Here is a 22,430-nt window from a genome sequence, read left to right as displayed (position 1 = left end):
GCCGATACTGAGACTGTTATTCATTAATTGAGCGCCACCTCCCTCACTAGAATGCGGGCTCCAGGAGAACAGCAGCACTTCTGGCATCTACACCAGGGCCCCGCACAAGGCAGATAATCAATAATTGTCATAAGAATGTATGAATTCCACCCACACTCACCAGTGTGAGTTACTTTCACCTTTTTTTGTTTTGAGACGGTCTCACTATGTAGCCCAGGCTGGCCTTGAACTCACACTGATCCACCTGCCTCAGCTTCCTGAGTGCTGGGATTACAGGCGTGTGCCCCCACACCTGGCTGCATCTCACAGGGAGGAAACCGAGGCCCAAAGAGACTGAGTGAGTTGCCGCTGGCCCTTAGCTTACAAGGTCAGCGCTGGAACCTGAACCCCAGCCTCCTGCTCCCAAAGCACGTGCTCCTTCTACTCCCACCTGCCGCTCTCTCGTGCCCGGCTCAGCACCCAGCACAGGGTAACTGGACACAGACTTCCCTCGAGACAATCGCCTTTTGTGATCCCAGAAGAGGGGACGCGCACTCGTCCCCGCCCATCTGGGGGCAGGGCCCAGACCTCGCAGGGCAGCCTGTGCAGCCAAGCCCCGCCCCGCCCAGCGGGACTCACCCTCTGTCCCGGCAAGCAGAGCCAAGGGGCTTCCGCTCTGGGGGCCTCCCTGGAAGCAGTCTGCCTAGGACAACAGGGGCTGTGCCTAAGCCCCAGCCCCACCCGCAGGCTGAGAGACCCCACGGCTGCCCGGGCTTACCATGGACTCGCTGATGAGCAGCAGCAGGAGGGCCTCCTCGATGTTATCCTTTGGGCAGTAGAGGCTGAAAGGCAAAGGCAGTCGGGCTCCACCCACCCGCAGCAAGAGCACGCGGGCCACGGTGCATCCCTTCTGCCCCAAGTCAGCACCCGCCCGTAAGGTGACCCACTCCTGCATAATTCAGGGGCACTGACATCACATGCAGCTCCTTAAGGGGCCCTAAAGTCTGGTCTGAAAGGCCACAGGTGCCCCTGGGGAAGAAGGAGCCCTTCCTTCCCGGAGCACCACCCGAATCTACAGAGAGCGCGCCAAACAGGCTCTGAGCCTCCGCCAGCTGGCCACGGACCCCACCTGTGACCAGGGGCACCAACAAGAAAGGGGCATCACCAGATGGGCCTCTGGGTGCCTCACTTCCTTCCCCAGTCTCTGAGTGCCGGCCCAGCCCAGAGTGCAAGGCAGTGACCAGAGAGAGCAGGCAAAGGCCGGAGCCGCACGGCATGAGACTGACGTGCTCAGCGGGGCAGGCGGAACTCACTTGTCCCCTTCATAGAGGTGAGGCTTGCGCAGGGCCTGCATGACGAAGGCGCTGTCCTCCTTGCTCATGAACTCAGGCAGAGGGTGGGACAGGGGGCTCCAGTAGCACTCCTCACTCAGCGAGTGCAGCAGGACCCCCGCCAGGTGCTGGGCAGCCATCTGCAAGCGGGAGGAACTCAGCCGGGTGACCTTAACGCCCCCACCCAGCTCGCCCGCAGTGCGCGGCCCCAGGAAGCTCTCCGGGCGCCCTCCCGGGGATCCCAGCAGTGAGCGAGGCGCCCCAGCCCTTCCCTGGGCTTGGCTGGCTCTCCCTCCCCTCCTCTGCCTCTCCTCTCCTACGCAAGAGGCACATGCCTTCCCCCTCCAGAGGGCCCCCACGTCCGAGGGCCCCCACGTCCGAGGGCCCTGCAGACCCTTATGGAGGTGGGAAGGAATCGGGCCCACAGGCACAGGCAGCGCTCTGCCAAGTGCCCCGGCGGAAGTGCTGATGGCTGACCGGGCACCCTAGCCTGAACAGCAGCTGCGGCTGTGACTCTGGAGGAACGCAGGCCTCCGCAGGCAGGTGTGAGTTGGAGCAAGAAAGCAGAGTCAGCGGTACTAGCGTCATAAACAGATCTGAGACAGCAGTGCCTCCTCGCCAAGACCACTTTGTTCTTGGAGGATGGCATAGGTGGGGGAGGGGGCCCTCAGGATCCAGCTCAGGGCCTCACACACGCCAGGGGAGCGCTCTACAGAGTCACATCCCCGCCGGTGGGAGATTTCACCTCCGCACCAAGGGGAGGTGTTCTCCACAGCGGAGTGGCGAGAAGGACCCGAGGGTGATCCCAGGCTCACTGGGGAAGAAGGCGGAGGTGGTGAGCACTGTTTGCCTGAAGCAGGGAGGGTGGTGCTGCCCATGGCACACTACATGCCTGGCTTGGGGCTGCCTGCTCTGACCTCTGTTGTCTCCCATGGACACTGGCCCCGGAATAAATCAGGCACAGCCAGCAGCCACATTACCACTTTGAAGTTCTGCGTCGCTTTGGTCTCCACGCTCCGGAGAACTTCGCGGAGCTCCCTCATGGCCTTCACGATGTTCCTGGAGGGAGGGCACAGAAGTGGGGTCATGACCAAAGCAACCCCCACAAAGACACCCTTAAGCCTATAGTGCCAAGGGACAGCCTGCATGCTGCAGTTTTCTTTGTCCACCTCCAGCCATGTGTTGATTTGGGTTTATTTTGCAAGGGGAGCAATGTAATACAGGACACACATCTTATAAGATTATTTATAATCGTCACCCAAAGAATGATATACAAGAGTGCAGGAATCTGTCCACACACTAAGACCAAGGAGTCTAGTCGAGGGCCTGGATCCCACAGAAATGTCCTGCATGAGTCAGCTGAAGGCCTAGAGCCCATAACAGTGCCTCCCACGAGTCCAACTGGAGGCCCAGAGCCCACAACAATGTCTCATGCAGGCCTGTTTCACGGATCTGCACTGGGAAGGCTCAAAGGTCAGTGGTGGAATCTAGGAAGTCTGAAGGGATGAAGGACCCGTGCCAGCAGGCTAAGGGATCTGCACTGGAGCCAGGAAGTGACACTCAGAAGAACCAGAGCTCCCCTAGAAGGTACCACAGCCATCCTCAGCAACAGTGAGGTCCTCAGCTCCTCCAATGGTGAAGACAGCTGAGTTCCCATCAGGGAAGCCAACGCAGCAAGCTTCTCCAGGAGACTGGCAGTGCACCATCTTCCCCTCCGGAGCCAGGAAGCAATGCTCAAAGTGAGGACCACAGCTCCCCCAAAGTGAACCGAAGCTATTCTCAGTGCCAACAAGGCCCTGAGCTCCTTGCAGGATGAAAACAGCCAAGTTCATGAGGAAAGCCAGCATGACGAGCTCCTGCAACAGAACCAACAACTCCTTACAGCTTCTACCAGCTCCCCACAGCCTCTCTCAGCTCTCAACAGCCTCCTTCTCCTTCAGTTCTGCCTCTTATGCTGCTGGCAACAGTCCCCAGGTGGGCCTCCCACACCCAGCACCACGCTGACTCAGTTCAGCTGGGGGTTACAAGTTGACCACCAGCTATCAATCCACTACAGGCCACTAGGATGAAAGGCCCTGACAGCAACAAGCAAGGAAGGAGACTTGTCTCTCACAAAGCACCCAGCAACTCAGGCTCCAGCCCACCATTGCGAGGACACACGACTGAGCCTGTAAGCAGGTGCCACCTGCCCAAATGCCTTGGGCTGGACTGGGCTTCCGGACTTGCGTCAGCTTCCGCTCCACACGTCACCTGCTGCCTGCAGCCCACGCTGGAGTCCATGCTCACTGCCGGTGCCAGCACCAGGCCCCAAGACTGGCCCAGTGACCACGCCAGCCAGGTCTGCTCCCTTCCAGCACCCTCTGAGCCTTGACAGTTTTCAGGGTTGCTTCAATGTGACCCACAGTGAGAAATATGCCTCCCTCTGGCCCCACTGTTCCTTGCACACACTTCCCTTGCACATAAACCTAAGGTTTCTTGGCACAATACCTGTCTCCACCACGCGCAGGCAACTCGGGCACTTCCTGGCTTGCTTCCCCCTTACTCTGTGTTTCAAAAATCCTGGCCGCAGTCCACAGAAGCCGTCTGGTAACCCACTAACGCACTGCAGCCTGTTCGGAAGGTGGCTCCCCCTGCCCCTGGAGGTGCCCAGCTGGACCCTGCCCAGGTCAGTGCCTTCAGGGTCCGGGGCCGAGTGAATCTGGGGTGGTCCTGCAGTTATCTCCTGCAGACGTGACTCCCCCAGCACCCCACCTCCCACCACTCAAGCGAGTGCTGAACTGAACGACCAGTTCCTGCTGTCAAGTGCTGGCATGGGCTTCTGCCCTGTTGCCTTTAAAGCCTTTCCACTACCATCTTTTAAAAACCAGCTCCTACGTCCCTTCCTCCAGGAAGCCCTCCAGACCGCTCCCGGCCTGTCTGTTAATTCTTCTTCTGAAGCAACTACCATGCCTCCAGGTCATTTCCCACGGTAGGCCTGACCTCCGCACACCCTGGCCTCCCGAGGGCGGGGCTCACACCCCACCTACCCCATCACAGCTTCCACTGTGAAGCGGAGCAGTCCTGTTCACCTGCTCAGGGGGCTCCCCGGATGCACCACACGAGGGGAAGCACAGGTGCCAGGCCAGCACGTGTGGACGAGGAGCGAGCGCAGGGTGCCCAGCCACAGCGGGCAGCCAGGAGAGCTACAGGAGCCCCTCAGCGTGCTGCGGTGCCTCGCGCTTTGGGGCCTGGGAGCCGCAGGAGGACGAGCTCACGGATCAAGTCCTTTGCCTCCGGTGACACTCCGGCTCAGACAGGAGGGCTAAAAATGTGCAAATGACCAATACTACAAGAGCTCTGTTTTTAGGGTCAGGGTCACGACCTTCCCTAGCCAGCTCTGCGCTCTGAGGAACCTGCAGGACAGGGAGCCTCAGGCTCCGGAGACCGTGCAGGCCCAGCGACTAAGGGCCATGTGGCCGAGGGAAGCAGGTTCGCCTGTTTCCTCCTCTGCAAAATGAGGACTCCATTTAGCTCAGTGTCTCTCAGCTCCAGCTGTCTGCATACACTGCTCAGATTTTACCACTAGCTGTGCGGGATTTACTATATTATTACTTATGTAATTCTTTTATTTATATCTTTTTTCTGCTTCAATAGATTTCTCACTAGAAATCATGGCTTGTTGTGCTGGTTATTTTTCTGCCAACAGGTATTAAATATATAAGTATTTTTTAATAAGTCTGTGACTGGGCATGGCACAGGCTTGTAATACCAGCTACTGAGGAGGCTGAGGCAGGAGAATTCCTAGTTTGAAGCCAGCCTGGACAATAGAGCAAGAACCTGTCCCAAAATAAAGAAAGACAAAGGGCGTGTGGATCCAGTGGTAGAGTTCTTGCCTAGCATGCACAAAGCCCGGGGTCCCATCCCCAATACCACCACCACCACCAAAAGAACAAATTAGCAGGGGTATCACTAGAGGTACACAGCTCACACACTGGGAAAATGGTTTGGAGCATAGGTTCCTAAATTATGCTCTTTAGACAAGCAGCATCAGAATCCCAGGAATGTGTTGGAAAGACGCTTTTTGGAAATGCACTCCTGACCGGCTGAATCAGAAATTCAGGTTGAGCCCAGCAAGCTGGGACTTACTGCGTCTCCAGGGCTTCCAACGGACCCTCGGCCTCAAGAGCCACTGGCTTAGATGATCTGCAGGGTCCTGTACTCCTAATCTAAGATGCCAGGTTTCACAAGGGCCAGTCTGACAGACACCCCAGCTCTGCAGTCAGAGCCTAAGTCTGCCTCGTGGGAGCACGAGGCGGTCTAGGTCCCAGTCTCCTGCCTGTCAGAAGCCTCCTCAGTCCTGCACAGTTCTGTCAGGAGGATGGTGGGGGCAGAGCCCAAGCCCAGCCAGGCGTGTGGCAGAGGATCGCCCAATGTTCTCCTTCCCCCTGCCAGTTTGTATCCTAAAGATCAGACTCCTGATGATTTCATTGGCATCATTCTGCAGAAAGTTCAGCTAGGTCCTCCCGCTTCACATCCATCTGTCCCCTACTGGCCTCAGCCCTTTGGAGGACCGAAGAACAGGGTTCCCTGGCAGATGGACAGAGCCAGGACAGGCCTGGGCCCCCGCAAGCCTGAGGACGCAGTGTCTGTAGCAGAGCCACTCAGTCCCACCGAGGCGTCCGCTGCAGAAAAGAACTCCGAGCTGGACAGTTGGCCACAAGCCAAGCCCCGTCAGCTGAGGGGACAGCCCAGCACCAGCCATCACCAGGACAGAGAGGAGACAGACTGCGTGAGCTCCCCGAGCACAGAGGAAACACCTGGCTCCGGGACCTGGTCTGCAGGAGCGCTCCCTGGCAGCTGGGGCAACAGCCCCAGGAGGAGGCAGGCCGACCCTGGGCCAGGCAGGCTGTGCGGCCCGGAGGAGGCTGGCGGCCCGCAGGACCTGGGGTGATTTTCCACTCCGTGGGCCACCTGCCAGCCTCCGCCCTGGTAGCCAGGCCCAGACTGCTGCCAGGGGGCTGGAGCCGGGAGCAACTGTGGCCTCTCCTCCCACACACCACAAGGGCCGTCCTCTCTGCACGCCCCTCCCGGCTGTGTATCAGCGCCGCCCCTGGACCAGCAGCCTGGCCCTTCCTGGGGTCTGGAAGGAATGCTGACTCCCAGGCCCCAGCCGCCCCTAGCGCAGGAGCTAGCGCTGCATTTTAACAAGCTCCTGTGACCCAGAATTAGATCTCACTCTTTCCAAACCTAGGAGGGATTTCTGTCATCTAAATAAGCTCCCAGGAACTCTTTATCAAAACAAATCATCACCCGCAGGCATGTTGTGAGTTAATCCCAATTTTTACTGAATGTCCTCAGAGAAAAAAAGCCCACTCAGAGGCTTTTATGCCACTCAGCAGCCAGGGCTGAATAGGGGAGACTTGGGGTTCCAGCCGAGGCCAACCTCTTCTGCAGTGCTGGGAATAACCCCTGCCTCAGTTTACCCCTCTGAGAACTGAGAAACCAGGTGAGCTTCTCACGTGCCCCAGATGCCCACCAGGCCGAGCAGTGCCAGCCCAGGCCTAACAGCGCCTGTGCCAGGTGGAGCCTGGGCTTCTCCAAGCCGTTTCTGGCTGCCCGGCGCGCGGCCAGCTTGAAAGATCTCTTTGTGCTTGTCTCTAACGCTGACCTTTCCGAGCCAAGCTGCCCACTTTTAACAATATCCAAACAGGGCCTCAAACAAACCCTGGCCCAGAAACAGGCTGCGTGGGGAGAAGCCAGGAAGCTGTCTATTCCAAGTAAAGTAAAGCTTGATTGGTCAGGAACAGAGAGAGAGAGAGAAAGGCAGAGAGAGACAGAGACAGAGGGGCAGTGATGGCTGGTCTCGGGGAGGCCCCCACGTGGGACACTTAGGGTGTGGCAAGCCCCTGGGGTCCCCTCGCCGGCAGCAGCGGTGCAGCACGCTTCCCAAAGCCCTTCGCCCTGCTGCACCTTCACAGTGTCTGTGAGCTGGGTGCGTCCATTCCCACCGCACACGCACACACGTGGCGCAAAGAAGGCCCCCCAGAAATCATCACTGAGCACTGGGTGTGGCCCAGTAGTAAGCGCTCGCCTAGCATGCATGAGGCCCTGGGTTCCGCCCCCAACACCATGAGAAATAAACAAAAATTAAAAGTCATCATTGAATAAACACCCTTTTTCCAGGGGGGAAATGAAAGCCCAGGAAGGAGCTCCTTTCCTAGACCATCACTTGCCCAGGATGTAGGCGGCAAGGCAGACTGTACCGCTCTAACCCTGAGAAAGTGCCTATCTCTCCGCCTGGCATGCTGACGTCTTCATCTCCTGCCCCCGAACTCAGAGTTCCCTGGATTCAATCTACTAAGTCCTTACAAAGTGCCACCTGCATACCAAGAGTCTGATGGAGCGAATGGGTGTCTCCCTCGTGGCCTTGCGTGAGCCCACAGCCTGTTAACACTGCCATGCTCCTGACTTACTTGGACTTCAGTAAAATTATGCACAGTAGGTGCACCGCAAGTCTATTTTAGAAGAGCTGGTTTGCTTCAGAACAGACAACAAGAAACTGAACAGAACTGATCGCTGAATGGAACCTAAACAATACTGGTGCATATGACCGAACCAGAAGTCCCCATCTCACGGCCAGCACTGTACGTGAGAGGTTTCTGCTCAGAGACCCAGGAGAGCATGGCCAGCTGGCAGATCCCAGCAGCTGGAGGGCCGAGTCAGGAGACAAGGTCAGATGAAGTTCAAATGGTTATCGAGTCTTTCACATCGCCACAGATCCAAACCATCTCAAATGTCCCTGCTCCGCACCAGCAGAAAAGGCTGCATTGGGGGTGGGGGGTGGGGGATGCCCTGCAGCAGGCTCCCCCTTGCAGGCGAGGTGGGCATGAGCAATGGGGAAAGGTCAAGAAGATGGGCAGAGAAGAAATAAGGGGTCTCTGCTAACACAGAGGTGGGATGGACCCTGAAGGTCTCCTCGTGCCCCAAAACAAGCACAGAACAGGGGAGGCTTCTAATCAGGGCTGGGAGATTCTAGTCCTTGTGCTCCCCGTGAGAACACCCTGCCTCCTGCCCGCCCCCCAACCCACATGTACCAGCACCTGATGAGAACAAACACACCTGGGGGGGGGTGTAAATTCAACAGCAAGTGTACCATGCCTTTCAGCTCACCACCTAGCTGGCAAGATGAAGACACACACACACACACACACACACACACACACACACACACACACACCCCACACACACAAGGAGGGGCCTTCACAGGACTGTCCAGCCTGCCTGGCCCTGCAGCTCTCCCTTAGAAAACACAGTCATGGGCTGGGGATTTAGCTCAGCAGCACAGCGCCTGCCTGGCAAGCGTAAGGTCGTGAGTTCAATTCCTGGTACTGGAAGAAAAACAAAAAACAAACGAAAACAGTCACGCCCTTCTCTGGTGTGGTATGTGTACAAGTTACTTTAGTAATTAAAAAAAATTTTTTTAAGACACAAAACATACAGCCCCATGTTCAACACACGGTCCCAGCTTACCCCAACCCTGAGCAACAAACCAGGTCTAGGTAGAAGGAAGAGGAAAAACCAACCCAGAGACGGATGGCCTCTTGCCCGTGACGGGTGAAGGAGCAGAGCTGGCTCAAGTTCACGTTTTTGGCAAATGCCCAGGTGCTTGGTCCTGGTGAGGTCAGAGCCACTGACAGGGACACCAAGCTCCCTGGAACTGCACTGCCTTCCTCCCCTCCCAGCCCTGGAGCTGCACCACGCAGAGGGATGGAGCTCCTTCCTGAGTCTCCCCACAGCCAAGAGTCAGGTCCAGCAGCCAGGGGTGGATCCCCAATACCCTGAAGGTATCAGGAAGATGCCCCCTTCTGGCCGCCCAGAGGCTGCAGAACTGCCTAGGGCCAGGCTCCAGCCAGAGTCCATGGCTGCCCTCTAGTGGCAGTAAGGAGTAGAGCGGGATCCCAGGCTCCCCACCCTCCATCCTTTGCTAGGAGGCCTCCCCTCTCCTGTCATTTCTGGACAGTGCTTTTGGATCGCACTGGATCAGGAACGCTGCCATCAGCCACAGAGCAAGAGGCAGGAGTCATCTGGGCAATTAACTGCTAAATCAATAGGGCAAGCCCCCAGGAAAAGTTAATGTCCTCAGACACCCAGAATGAGTAACCAGGCAGTGGTCTCAGACTTAGCCAGTACGAAGGAGGCCCAGGCTCCCTGGAGCTCAGAATAAGAGGGAAGCTATGGGGGGTCACCACCACTGAAGTCAAATCCCGCGAGGGAGCGACACAGCTGGGCAGCCTCCCTACTTCTCCTTCAGCACTAGGAGTTAAACAGGGGTTCTCCCCCCCCCCGCCCCCAGTTCTGGGGAAGGAACCTATGGCCTCTACTTCACACTGACCAAAATCCCAGTCCTTTCTAATTATTTATTTATTTATTTTAAAGAGGAAAAAAATTCTAAACAAGATAATAGGAGGGTAACAGTAGCTGGTACACAGCATATTGTTAACTTTAAATTAGTTACTCAGAGTGCAAGATATCAACATTTAACTGTCAAGAAAACATTAGCACAAACCTTTCTTTTCAATAAACTAAGAGAAATTAGTAGTATATCTTTTTTTTTTTTTTTTTTTTTTTCCGGTACCGGAAATCAAACTCATGATGTTGCACTTGCCAGGCAGGCGCTGTGCCGCTGAGCTAAATCCCCAGCCCAGTAGTATAAATTTTTTTTGCCTTTTCCTTCCTTCTTTTCTCCATTCCTCATCCCAATTTCTCTTTCCTTTTGAAACTTCTTCCCATTTTATAATATCTATTGTACATCTTGGATCTTACTCTTTCAGCTTCTCACACTAGAGAGACAATACAATGTTTACACATGTGAGTCTGGTTTACTTCACTTCTGAGTATGACCTCGAGTTGCATCCATTTACCTATAAAAGTCTCCAGTTATCCTTTATGGCTGAGCAGTACTCCATTGTATAAAAAGACCACATCTTTTTTATCCATTCCTCAGTTGGTGGGCATTTGGATTGTTTCCAAGATCTGGCTATTACAAATTGTGCTGCTATAAACACGGGTGCACATATATCACTGTGGTATGATGTTTTTAATTCTTCTGGGAAGATACCCAGTTGGGTCAAATGGGACCTCTGATCCTAGTTTTTTAAGGAATCTCCACACTGATTTCCACAGTGGTTGTACCAGTCTACACTCCCATCAACAGTGGAGAAGGGCTCCTTTTTCCCCACAGTCCCTCCAGTATTTGTTATTGGTTGATTTCTTAATAGCTATTCTTTCTGGGGTGAGATGGAATCTTCGTGTTGTTTTAATTTGCACCTCTCAAATGACCAGTGATATTGAACATTTCTTCATATATTTATCTGCTGTTTGTATTTCTTCATCTAAGAAGTATATCCATCTCAGATGCCCGTTTTTGGATTGGGTCTTTAAATTTGGGAGGCCTGATTTTTTTTCAGTTCTTTATATGTTCTTAATAATACTGTCTCAGGAACAGCTGGCAAACATTTTTCCCACATTGTGGGTTGTCTCTTCACTCTGTTGGAGGTTTCTCTTGTTGTGAAATGCTTTTTAACAAGATGATATCCCAGTTGTTGATTCTTTGTGGTAGTTTCTGTGATCAAGGTTTTATATAAAGTCTTTGTCTACAACGTCTTCGAGTTTTAACTATTCTATCTTCCAGCAGATTGACTGTTTCTGCTATATTTAGATCTCTCATCCACTTTGAATTTAGTTTAGTGCATGGTGAAAGATATGGGTCCAATTTTAATCCTTGGCATGTGCAGAGTCAGTTTTTCCTGCGCCATTTATTAAAGAGGCTGTCTTTCTTCCAGAGTATGTGCTTGGCGCCTTTGTCAAAGATAAGGTGGCTGAGTATGTCTGGAGTTGTTTGCGCACCTTCTTATCTGTTCCACTGATCTTCGGGTCTGTTTTGGTTTTTTTTGCCAGTACCACCCTGTTTTTATCACAGTAGCCTTATAGTATAATTTCAAGGTAGGGATTGTGATGCCCCCTGCCTTACCTTTGTTGCCCAGAATTGCCTTTGCTATTCTAGGTCTCTTCTGGTTCCATTGAATTTTGGGATTGTTTTCTGTGAGATATGCTATTGGAATTTTGATTGGAATTGCACTAAATCTGTGTAACAGTTTTGGAAGTATGGCCATTTTCATTATATTGGTTCTTCCTCCCCAAGAGCAAGGGATATCTTTCCATGTTCTGATATCCTCTTCAATCTCCTCTTTCAGAGTACTGCAGTTTGCAATGTAGAAGCCTTTTATATCCTTTGTTAGATTGATTCCTAAGTATTTTATTTTTTTTGGATGCTGCTGTGAAAGGTGTTGTTTCCCTAATTTCTCTCTCAGTGAGTTTGTTATTCCTGTACAGGAAGGCTATTGATTTTTGAGTGTTGACTTTGTCTCCAGCTACACTACGGAATTTGCTTATTAAATCTAGCAGCTTTTTAGTGCAGTTTTGGGGTCTTCTATGTACAGTATCGTGTCATCTGCAAATAATAATTTAACTTCTTCCTTTCCTATCTTCATTCTTTTTATTTATTTCACTTGTTTAATTGCTCTAGCTGAAGTTTCCAGGACTATACTGAATAAGAGTAGAGACAGTGGACATCCTTGTCTTGTTCCTGATTTTAAAGAGAAAGCTTTCAGTTTTTGTCCATTTAGTATGATGATGGGTATTGGTTTTCTATAGAATGGCTTTTACCTGACTGAGATAAGGGCCATCTATTCCAATTTTCTGTAGGGTTTTTTTTTTTTTTTTTTTATCACGAATGGGTGCTGGACTTTGTCAAAAGTTTTTTTTGCAACTATTGAGATAATCATATGATTTTTGTCCTTGGCTCTGTTAATATGGTATGTTACATTTATTGATTTATGTATGTTGCACCATCCCTGCATCCCTGGGATGAATCCCACTTGGTCATGGTGTATAATCTTCTTGATGATTTGCTACATTCTGTTTGCCAGCATCTTACTGAGGATTTTTTCATCTATGTTCCTTAGGGACATTGGCCTATAATTCTCTTTCTTAGTTGGGTCTTTCTCCGGTTTTGGTGTTAGGTTAATGCTTGCTTCCAGGAATGAATTTGGGAGTATTGCTTCCCTTCCAATTACATTAAAGAGTTTGAGAAGTAGTGGTGATAAGTCTTCTGGAATTCAGCAGTGAATCCATCAGGACCTGGGCTTTTCTTTGTTGGTAGGTTTTTAATTACATCTTCCATTTCATTGACTGGTATTGGTTTATTTAGGATTTTTATATTTTCTTGATTCAGCTTTGGTAATTCATATGTATCTAGGAATCTGCCCACTTCTGCATTTTCCATCTACAGAATACAAGTTTTCAAAGTAGATATAGACGAGCATCTGGATTTCTGCAGGGTCTGTTGTGCTTTCATCCTTTTCATTCCTTTTTTCTTTTTTTTTTTTTTTTCATCCTTTTCATTCCTAACTGAATGGATTTGAGTCTTTTTTTTTTCCTTTTTTTTTATAAGGTGGGATAAGAGTTTTATCGATTTTGTTTAATCTTTCAAAGAACCAACTCTTAAGATTCATTGATCCTTTGTATTTTTTTTTTTTTTTCAGTACCGGGAATGGAACTCACAACCTTGTGCTTGCCAGGCAGGCGATGTGCATCTGAGCTAAATCCCCAGCCCCGATCCTTTGTATTTTTTAAGTCTCCAATGCATTAATTTCTGCTCTGATCTTTATAATTTCCTCCCTCAGATGAGCTTTTTGCTTAGTCATTCTTTTTTAGAAATTTGAGGATCACCATTAAGTTGTTTATTTGTACTTGCTGTTTTCCTGATATGGGTATTCATTGCTATAAATTTCCCTCTTAGGACTGCTTTCATTGTGTCCCGTAAGTTCCGGTATGTTGTATTGTCATTATTTAATTGTAGAAACTGTCTAATTTCTTCTTTAATTTTATCTGTGGCCCATTAGTTGTTCAGGAAGATGCTATTTATTTTCCATGTGTTTGTGAGGTTCTTGTGGTTTCTTTTGCCATTGATTTCCAGTTTCATAGCACTATGGCCTGATAATATGCATGGGATAATTTTGATTCCTTTGCATTTACTTAAGCACGTTCTATGAGCTAGGGGTGGTCTATTTTGGAGAATGTCCTGTGTGCAGCTAAGAAGAATGTGTATTCTGATGTTGTGGGGTGGAACACTCTAGACATCTAAGTCCATTTTTTTGGAAGTTTGGTTCAGTTCTAATATTTCATTGTTGATTTTTTCCTTAGTTGATCTGTCTTTTTGTGACAGTGGAGTACTGAGATTCCTCCATATAAATGTATTAGTGCTTATTTGATCTTTCATGCCTGTTAATATTTGCCCTGGTATTTGTTGCATATGTATTTGACTGTTATCTCTTCCTCTTGGACTGTTCCCTTTACAAGGATGTAGTGACCTTCTTTATCTCTCTTAATCAGTCTTCACTTGAAATTCCCTTTGTCTGCAAATAGAATAGCTACCCCTGCCTTTTTCCGGGTTCCTGCTGCATGGAGTATTGTCTCCCATCCTTTAAATTTCAGTCTATGAATTTCTTTTTGAATTACATATTTCTTGTATGCAGCATATTGTTGGATCTTGCTTCTTGACCCTTTCTGCCAGTCTGTATCTTTTAATTGGTAAGCATAGAACAATAACACTGATGGTTACAACTGATATATGCTGATTTTATATATATATATATATATATATATATATCCTTATCATGTTATTTTCCTGTTGTTGGCTCCTCCTCTTGTTTCTTCCTCCATCTGTTTGCCTTGCCTGGTGGATTCCTTCCATTGGGGTTCATGGAGTTGTGGTCTTTGTTATCTCTTTCTACAATGTCATTCAAAACATTCTGAAGTGCTGGTTTGGTGCTCATAAATTTCTTCAGATGTTCTTTGTCACGGAAATATCTTATTTCTCCGTCAGTTTTGAAAGATAATTTTGCAGGGTACCTCAATCTGGGTTGAAGGCTGTTTTCCTTTAGAACTTGAAATACTTAGCTCCAAGCTCTCCTTGACTTATGGATTTGTGCTGAGAAGTCAGCTGTGATTCATTGGGCTTTCCTTTATAGGTGAGTTGTTTCTTTTCCCTAATAGCTTTTAAGATTCTATTCTTGTGCTGAATTTCTAGAATCTTGACTATGATATATCTGGCTGTAGATTTTCTTGGATTATAGCTAATTAGAATTCTATATGCCTCACTTACTGTATGTCAAATTATTTTTCTCCACCAGGGAAGTTTTCTGCCATGCTGTCTGTGAACACTTTTTTTAAAATATCATTTGTGGTATCTCCTGCTTTTTCAGTGACTCCAATCTTAAATTCTTCTTCTTTGCCTCATCTATAGATAGCTGCTGAAGCTGGAAATTATTCACATGTGTGGCGGTGAGGCAAGGCCAGCCCACAAACAAAGAGTGCCTGAGGCAATCAAGCTGCTTCAGTCCAGAGAAACACCAAGCCTGAGACAACCCCAGTCATTAGCTGCTAGGCAAGCCTGTGTCACAGGACACTAATTTTGTCAAATTTATAAATAAATACCGGTGGTTGAGCTGTTTCCTTTCCTCCCATCAGGAGAGAGAGGACTCCATCTGACCTCAGCTTTTGTCTCTTACCTTTATTTTTCCCATCCTGTTGCCATCCTTCCCCCTGCCCCAGGAACTCAAGAGCCTTGCCAGTATACAGCGCTCACTCAGCAGCTGCTATATTGATTTCTCATGATCCCTTGCTATTTTTATGAAATCTTTCTTTTCATCATTGCTAGCCACAAGCCTGTCTTCTTTTTTTTTTTTTTTTTTTTTTTTTTTTTTTTGTACTGGGAATCAAACTCAGGACCAAGCCTGTCTTCTGTATCTGAGATCCTGTCCTCACACTGGCTTAATCTGCTGTGGATACTTTCAATGGCATTTTTATTCTCCTGGATATCTGCTTGAATCTACCTTATGGGTTCCATTTCTTTCCTATGCTGAGCAATCATGGCTTCCATACTTTTCTTAAGCTCCTCTACTTTTTTGTCTGTATCCACTCTAGAGTCACTAAGCATGGTTTGCATTGTGGGTACCATCCTTGCAGTCATCTGAGAAGTTCTTTCTGGTTTGACTTGTTTTTCTAGAGCCTCATTCAACTGCTTTGCTGTTACCACTTGGCTCAAAGAGGCCAGGTGGGCGGCTTTCGGATTGTCCCACCTCACTGAGTTTGTCCCCCTGGGTTTGCTTTTGGTGAACTGGATGTCCAGGGTTGCATCTTATTTAAATGTCTTCTCATTTTCTTTTTTTTTGGTTTTTCTCCGGTACCGGAAACCGAACTCACGACCTTGCGCTTGCCAGGCTCATTTTCTTTTCTTTTTTTGGTTTAATTCCTGGAGTGATGCTTGTGAATTGTCTAGGGTGGGTTGCTGTATTGCTAATATTTAGAACCCTTAGGAAATGACTACTTCTCTAAGGTATCTCCCAGGTGTAGCTGGTTTTTGTGTTTTGAGTCTGTCACAAGATCCTACCTCTTGAGGGGTTGGGGCTATAGTTCAGTGGTACAGCATCTGCCTGGCAAGCACAAGGTCCTGAGCTTGATTCCTGGCACCAAAAAAAAAAAAAAAAAAAAAAAAAAAATCCCACCTCTTGAATTTGTTGGGGATGAGAAGTTGCTACCTGTTTGGCCCATCCCCTGGTTCTTTGGCACTGTGCAACAATACTTTCTGTGACCCTTAGTCAATCTCAGTCTTAGCATATGAGGAAGAACAGCTGTTTAGAACAATTATGTCACATTTGGCTATCTATAGTGGTACCATCAGTATTGCAATAGCATCCAACACAGCCTAGAAAATGACAAATTGATTTTATATTCTAGCATCTGGACATTAGTTTGCCACCTTTAACTTTATGAACTAGATCTGTGAACATATAACAAAATCTAAAACAAACCATAAACTTATATGCAGTATACAAGTCCTTCATATGTCAACTTTTCCCTCAGGGGTTAAAATTTAAAATGGCTTAGGGATAAAATAGAAAGGTAGAAGAAGAGGAAGAGATTAGCAGGCTCCCAGAGTTCTGGGATTACAGACATGCGCCACCATTATCCCGCCAAGGCAGGGGTTTTTAACTAGGGACTGCTTCTCTTCTCCCCACAGGGCATCTGTCAAAGTCTGGCGACACTTTTTGGTTGTCACCCTGGGGTAGGTACTCCTGGCATCTACTGGGTGAAGGCCAGAGATGTTGCTAAAACCTACCACAGCCCCCACGGCAAAGCGCTGTCAGGGTTAAAGCACCCACAGTGAAAAAAAATACACACAGTGCTAAGGATGAGAAACCCTGGGCTAAGGAGACTTAGTTTTTGATAAGAACAACAAATGTAGAAGAAAAATATTAGAACTGGTGATACCCCTAGGAAGATGTAACTTTGACCAAAGGGCAATGTGTGATTACCAAAGCTCCTTGAGGTTGACTGGCTGTAGGGAGGAGGTACACTGGATTGGACTGTGTGGTGAGCAGGCCTTGGGCCTCTGTGTTGGATAGACCCAGGTTCAGTGCTTGGCTCACTGCGTCTACCTCCTTTCCTCAGTGAAGTAAGGACTGCACCAGTTCCTGCTTCACGGGATTATAGAGAAAGGCATTTGCCTTCTGCCTGGCATGCAGTAAGTACTCAACAAACAAAAACCACTAGCAAAGGGTCTAAGAAATTATTTACAGCCCAGCCAGGCACAAAGGGCTGCGACCCCTGCTGTGAACACCCCTGTCCCGCTCTTGGGACTGCCTCTGAACTGGACTGGGTCACAGGAGACAGACAGAGGGGCTTCATAACTGCCACGTGGCCTGGGGACTGCTGTTCACACTCAGACTTTAGATGTTTGGGCTGTTTACTTGGAAAGAAATGATGATTAATTTCCACTCCTCTTCATGTTCTGCGGTTGGGGTGGGTGGGGTGGAGCCAGTATGTTGGCTTGAAAGACTGAAATTTGTGCCTCAGGGGAAACAGGACAAGGGGAGGGTGCAGTAACAGGGAAAGAAACGAACCTGAAATCACTTATGCTTTCCGAGGTGGTGACTGTTGATGCCTCTACCTAGCACTGGCACCCGCAGTGTGTGTGCACATACGTGTGTACGTGCACACTCGCCCCCTCTCCCGGGGCCTGAGTGCACAGAATGCAGGTGGGAGGGGCCGCCCACAGCGAAAGGAGCCATCTTCTGAGAACAGTGACTCAGGGTTGTAGGGCAGCGAAAGAAGGCCAGAGGCTGTGTGCTAAGGATCTATTCATAGATAGAACCATAGCAGGACCTGTTCCTCCGCACACCCTGCAGGCTGGCTAGGCTACCTTTCTTCAGCCAAACACTAGCAAGGGCTTAGGTTTTTAGGACTCTCAGAACTGCAGCTGGAACCCCCTGTGTGGGCTTGGGCCAGAGACTCAGCTTCTTCAGGACCCTCTCCCTCTCTTTCGCAGAGGGAGCACTGTGCCCCTGGCACATGCTCTAGCCTCGCACGCGCTCCGGCCTGGCACGCAAGGCTCTCTTTTTCCTTGCAGCCTGGTTGCCCTTGATGCTTAGCTTGACCTCACTATACCTGCAAAAAGTGCTGTGTGGGGACGAGGTGGAGGTGAGGCGCCTGGCAGAGAGGGGTTAACAGCAGCACCTCCAACAGCTGGGTTCATCCCTTCCGCTCCCAGCCCATACTCTGCCACAAACAGAAGCACTTCCCCAGAGGGGAGGGAACCGGCTGGAGGGGCTGAGGAGGAACTCACAGGAGGAGAGGCACAGCCTCGAACTCCCAGGCCCCGTCCTGACTTCCTCCAGCTGGGGAGGGCACCCAGCCGACTTCGAGACTTCTTGGACCTCACGTCAGAAGTGGGACGCAGGCCCTGCAGAGAGAGCTGGCCCAGGGGAAGTGGCGGGGCTGGGCGGTGCACCTGACGGTGGAACAGGGTCTCAGTCAGAAGCTTTCTGCTGTGGGCAGGGGCTCCTGGTGGTTACGAGTGCCGGCTCCTAAAGCTGACAACCCCTGCACGCAGAGTCCCGGCTCTGCCCAGGATGAGTCCCGTTTGTTGTCTGTGCCTCAGCTTCCATCTGCAAAGCAGAGAAGGCTAACTATGGCCACCTACGCAGGAAGACGGGCATATCCAAGCAAAGTGCTTAACAAGTGCCGGGTGCAAATTTAGCACTTAATAAAGGGCACAAATTAGAGAAGATATTCATGAAGTGATGAATGGACAAAGAACCTTGAAATCAGAGCTGTCCCCTCCCCACAAACTCCACTGCACAGGGCTTCCCTCCAGAACCAGCCTGCCCTTTGTGCCTGTGAGGGTCTTGGAAGGGCGCTCTCCTCAGCTCTGAGAGCAGGGTCACAAACTGTTTTCTGTACAGGCCAAACACAGACAGCAAACATTACAGGTTTTGCCATACCATCTCAGTCCCCACCACTCGACTCTGTGGTGAGACAATTATGTGAGGGTACAGGTGGGTCTGTGTCCCAATGAAAGTTTATTTACACAACAGGCTGCAGCCCCTTTCCACACCTCTGCAGGCAGGGAGCAGGCAGCAGCAGCGGCATCACCCTGAGCCTCAGATGCCCCCCGAGCTGGCAAGAGGAGGGGCTCCCCAGCACAGCCTGGGCACAGCAGAGGACGAAGGCACTGCCTCAGCAATAGCAACAGGAACCAGCCTGCTGGGCCACCGCCTCCAGAACTGATGTTCAGCAACTGGAACAGGACTTCACAGCAGCTGTGGAAGTGGGCAGAGACAGCGGGGCTTCCGGGCACCCCACGTGTCACCTGGGGCTCCTCTACAGCCACGGAGCCAACTTCGGGGACGAGCCTCCTCAGCTCCCCAGCCTAGCACTTAGGAAACCACAAAGGAGAAGTGAGAGGTACAAAGTTCCTATCTGGCCCTGCAGCCTGTCCGCCCAGCTGCAGGGTGTGAAAAGCAAGTGGGAACAGTCCAGGTCTGATGTGCTGAGCGGGGGAGACGTACCGGCACCCTGGCAGGGTGCTGATCTGATTCATGCCCACAACAGCCTTCACTCCCACTTCACAGCTGCGGAGAAGAGAGGTTCTGAGAGCTCAGAGGACTTGCCCAGGGCCCCGCGGGTCGGGCAGCAAAGCCGGGACCTGCTCCTATGGGTGGCTCCCGAGTTGCACATCCCACCCTCCTGCTGCCAGGGGGGAGGACAGAGTAGGGTGGGGGCCCGCTTCTGGGCTGGGGTGGCGCCACCCTACTCTTAGCATGGGGAAGACCGCACCCCTCCTGCCCCTCAACGGCGCCAACAGAGAGGAAGGGAGGGGGAAGAGCAGGAAGGGGCGGGGCAAGAGCAGGAAGGGGCGGGAGAGGGAGACAGGCTTCCCCAAGGCCCATGCCCATCTGCTTGCAAAGGCCACCTCAGCCACTTCTGCCTCCTGCGGGCCTCGGCAGGGGCGCTGCAAGTTCTGGGCGAGGGATTCCACTTCCTTCTCTTCCAGGCAGCTGAGGACTCAAGCTCAGCAGCTCAACCGCCCAGAAATGAACGTAGCTCTGATGCCACGGGGTGCCGTCTCATCTGGGACAGGGACGCCCACCGGATGGAAATGCTGAGCCCTGGGTTGCAGCCAGATGCCTCTACATAGCAGACCCTCTGCAATGACCCACTCAGGACAGCACGTCCAGGGAGGGCACAGAAGCAGTGCTCTCCGCCACCTGCTAATCCTGACCGTGTTGTTTTACAGCCCCAGGCATCTAGTAAGCAAACTGCTGCTTTGGGTCTGCGAGCTGCTCTACCCCATCCCGACCCACAGCAGGAGTCACGGGAACCTGTGATTGAGGCTGCCACTTGTGACTGGCATCTGAAGGGGCAGTCTGTGCTCATGCTGGTTGTGTCGGCAGCGAACCGCGCCGTGGCCCGCCTGGCTGGGGTTCTAGAGGATTGGCTGCGGGTAGGAAGAACACACAGCCTTGGCCACAGAAGTGGTCGGTCTGTGTTAAGAATACACTGCAGAAGAAAACAGTAAGTGTGTTTCTTCTGACCAAACAGGTATCATGTGCAAGAATCATCTATTCAAAAACAGGAAAATGAGAAGAATGGACCCGTGAAATTTAACAAAATAAATCATCCCAAACGTGACACCTGGGCTTCAGAGACCTCCAGGTACCAGGGACGTCCCCCTGGGACTCCTCACCCAGGAGGAGGAAATACCTGCTTGCCCCCGCCCAACCGCCCTCAGGGAGGCTGAGAGGTGAGCCAGGGCCGGCGTGTGACAAGCCTCCCCTCCTGTGGGATGGGCTGCGCTCGGCACATGTGAATCCGCTCCTCTTGCTGGGGATTGGCGAAGGATCGTTAACCATGCAAAGGAAGGTGCCGAGGGGGCCCCAAATCTCCACTGCAGAGACAGACAGGAACCCCCACTCTGCCCAAATATCGGTGCTGCGAGCAGACAGACTCAGTAGCACCCCATGAACCAGCACTCCTGACCCAACACCCAGCAGCCCCCGCCTCCGAGCTCTATTCCTGGGGGCTGCCTCACCCAGCAACAACCGACCCAGGAGCGTTCCAGACACACGTTCCTGGGGCTCTGGCAGGTAAGTCCTCCCACAGTCCCCCAAAACAATGCACAGGAAAGCAACCTTCCTACTCCCTCATCCACAGCAGCACCCCAAATGACGACAGCCCTTTATCGTCACCATCCTCCCCCTCGTAGCTCACCATCCCTTAAAAGCTGGGGTGTGCGAGAACCCACCTTCCCTCCTAATCTTTCCTGCCCGAACCCTCCCACACCTTGACAAGACGGAGCACGCCAGCCCCCACCCGCCAGCCAGCTCCACGCCCTCCTTGCTCTCCCGTCTCCACCAGGCCCCCAGCCCCCATGCGCCCCAGGACAATCGCCCTGGGTACCGAGGAGCTCGAGGGCACGCGCGCCTTCCCAGGGGTGCAGGCGTTAGTTATTGCTCTGGCAGCTGCTGGAAGCCTGGCCTCTACACACCCCTACCCGACGAGACAGACACCAGCCAGCCCGCTGAGTCCCAGGGCCTGCGGAGACACCGCCGCTCCGCTGCCAGCCACCTACCCCTTCTTCAGGTTCTTCACATAGGCGCTCTGGAGGGCAGCTTCTAGGAAGTAGGTGAGCTCATAGTCGGCCTGGTGTGAGCCCTTCAGGTGCCGCGAGGTGCTGTTGTTTGCAGTCTGAGAAAGGGAGCAGAGAGGGGAGTGTTGGAGGGAGAGAGGCCTAGCGTGAGTGCTGGGCCAGAGGAGGGGCCCTTACCCAGGGTAGACAAAACTCCACCCAACTCGCTTTAATTTAAACTGTCTATACTCGGGAGGCTGAACCGGGAGGATTACAAGTTCGAGCCCAACCTGGGCCACTGACTGACTTAGCAAGACCCTGTCTCAAAACAAAAAATTAAGAAGAACAAGGGATGCAGCTGAGTATGAAGGCCCTGGGCTCAATCCCTGGTGCCACAAAAAAGTAAAAATAACAAATAAACACTTCTAAAACTTTCTGTCCCCAGCCAAACGTTGAAAGCCCCTTGTCTGCATGAGTTAGCCAACAATCAGAATTTTAGATTCATTAGCTCATTCTATCTTTAGAGCAATCCTACTGGGTAGGAACTGTCACTCCCATTTCACAGGTGGGGACACTGAGGCAGTCACCAGGGCTGTGGGAAGCACAGCCAGGCAGCCTCCAGCATCCATACCGTGTGGGTTTCCTGTCTGCTCCCAGCCATGCAGACTCGCCCTCCTCACCCCACAGCACCCCTGCCTGCGCCTGCGTGGAGAGGTCAACTCACATTGGCCCTGCCCCCCTCTGCTATGCAAATCTCATCTCCTGCAGGGCGGGGACTATGGCCCCTGCGTGCCAGTGCTGTCCACACCCCTCAGACAGGAAAGACGGGGAGAAGAAATTTCCAGAATGGCCCCCCAGGCCTTACTGAAGGCTTGGCACAGCCTCCAACACTGAGTTCTGCCGGCTTTTTATTGAGGAGAAAACTAAGGCTGAGAAGGCGCTTAAAGTCACAAACAGTGTGGGCGGGGACCTCCAACTCAAGTCCAGCCGGCTACAGCCTGCAGGCTTCCTCCACTTCCTGGCCAATTCGTCCCATACACAGGGAGTGCCTGCCCTCTGCCAGCCCTGTACTGTCCCGGCCACCCAGGCTTGGAACTAACTCCTCAGCA

The 22,430-nt window shown here is 51.5% G+C and overlaps 1 protein-coding gene across 1 annotated transcript in view; it reads right to left on the bottom strand.

Moving 5' to 3' along the window:
* The window catches only part of Ttc7a (tetratricopeptide repeat domain 7A), a gene marked incomplete at its 5' end in the record, with an annotated part of 111,179 nt that overhangs the window by 66,447 nt on the left and 22,302 nt on the right, over positions 1–22,430 (bottom strand). Inside the window, 4 exon segments of the mRNA XM_013517568.1 lie at positions 758–821; positions 1,293–1,450; positions 2,291–2,369; positions 21,325–21,440. Of these exon segments, the coding sequence (XP_013373022.1) occupies positions 758–821; positions 1,293–1,450; positions 2,291–2,369; positions 21,325–21,440 (417 nt within the window).

Source organism: Chinchilla lanigera, unplaced genomic scaffold, assembly GCF_000276665.1.
Source record: "Chinchilla lanigera isolate Chin_1 unplaced genomic scaffold, ChiLan1.0 scaffold00040, whole genome shotgun sequence".
NCBI lineage: Eukaryota > Metazoa > Chordata > Mammalia > Rodentia > Chinchillidae > Chinchilla > Chinchilla lanigera.
Note: the sequence above shows the minus strand (reverse complement) of the source record. Positions and strands in the feature narration are given on the sequence as shown.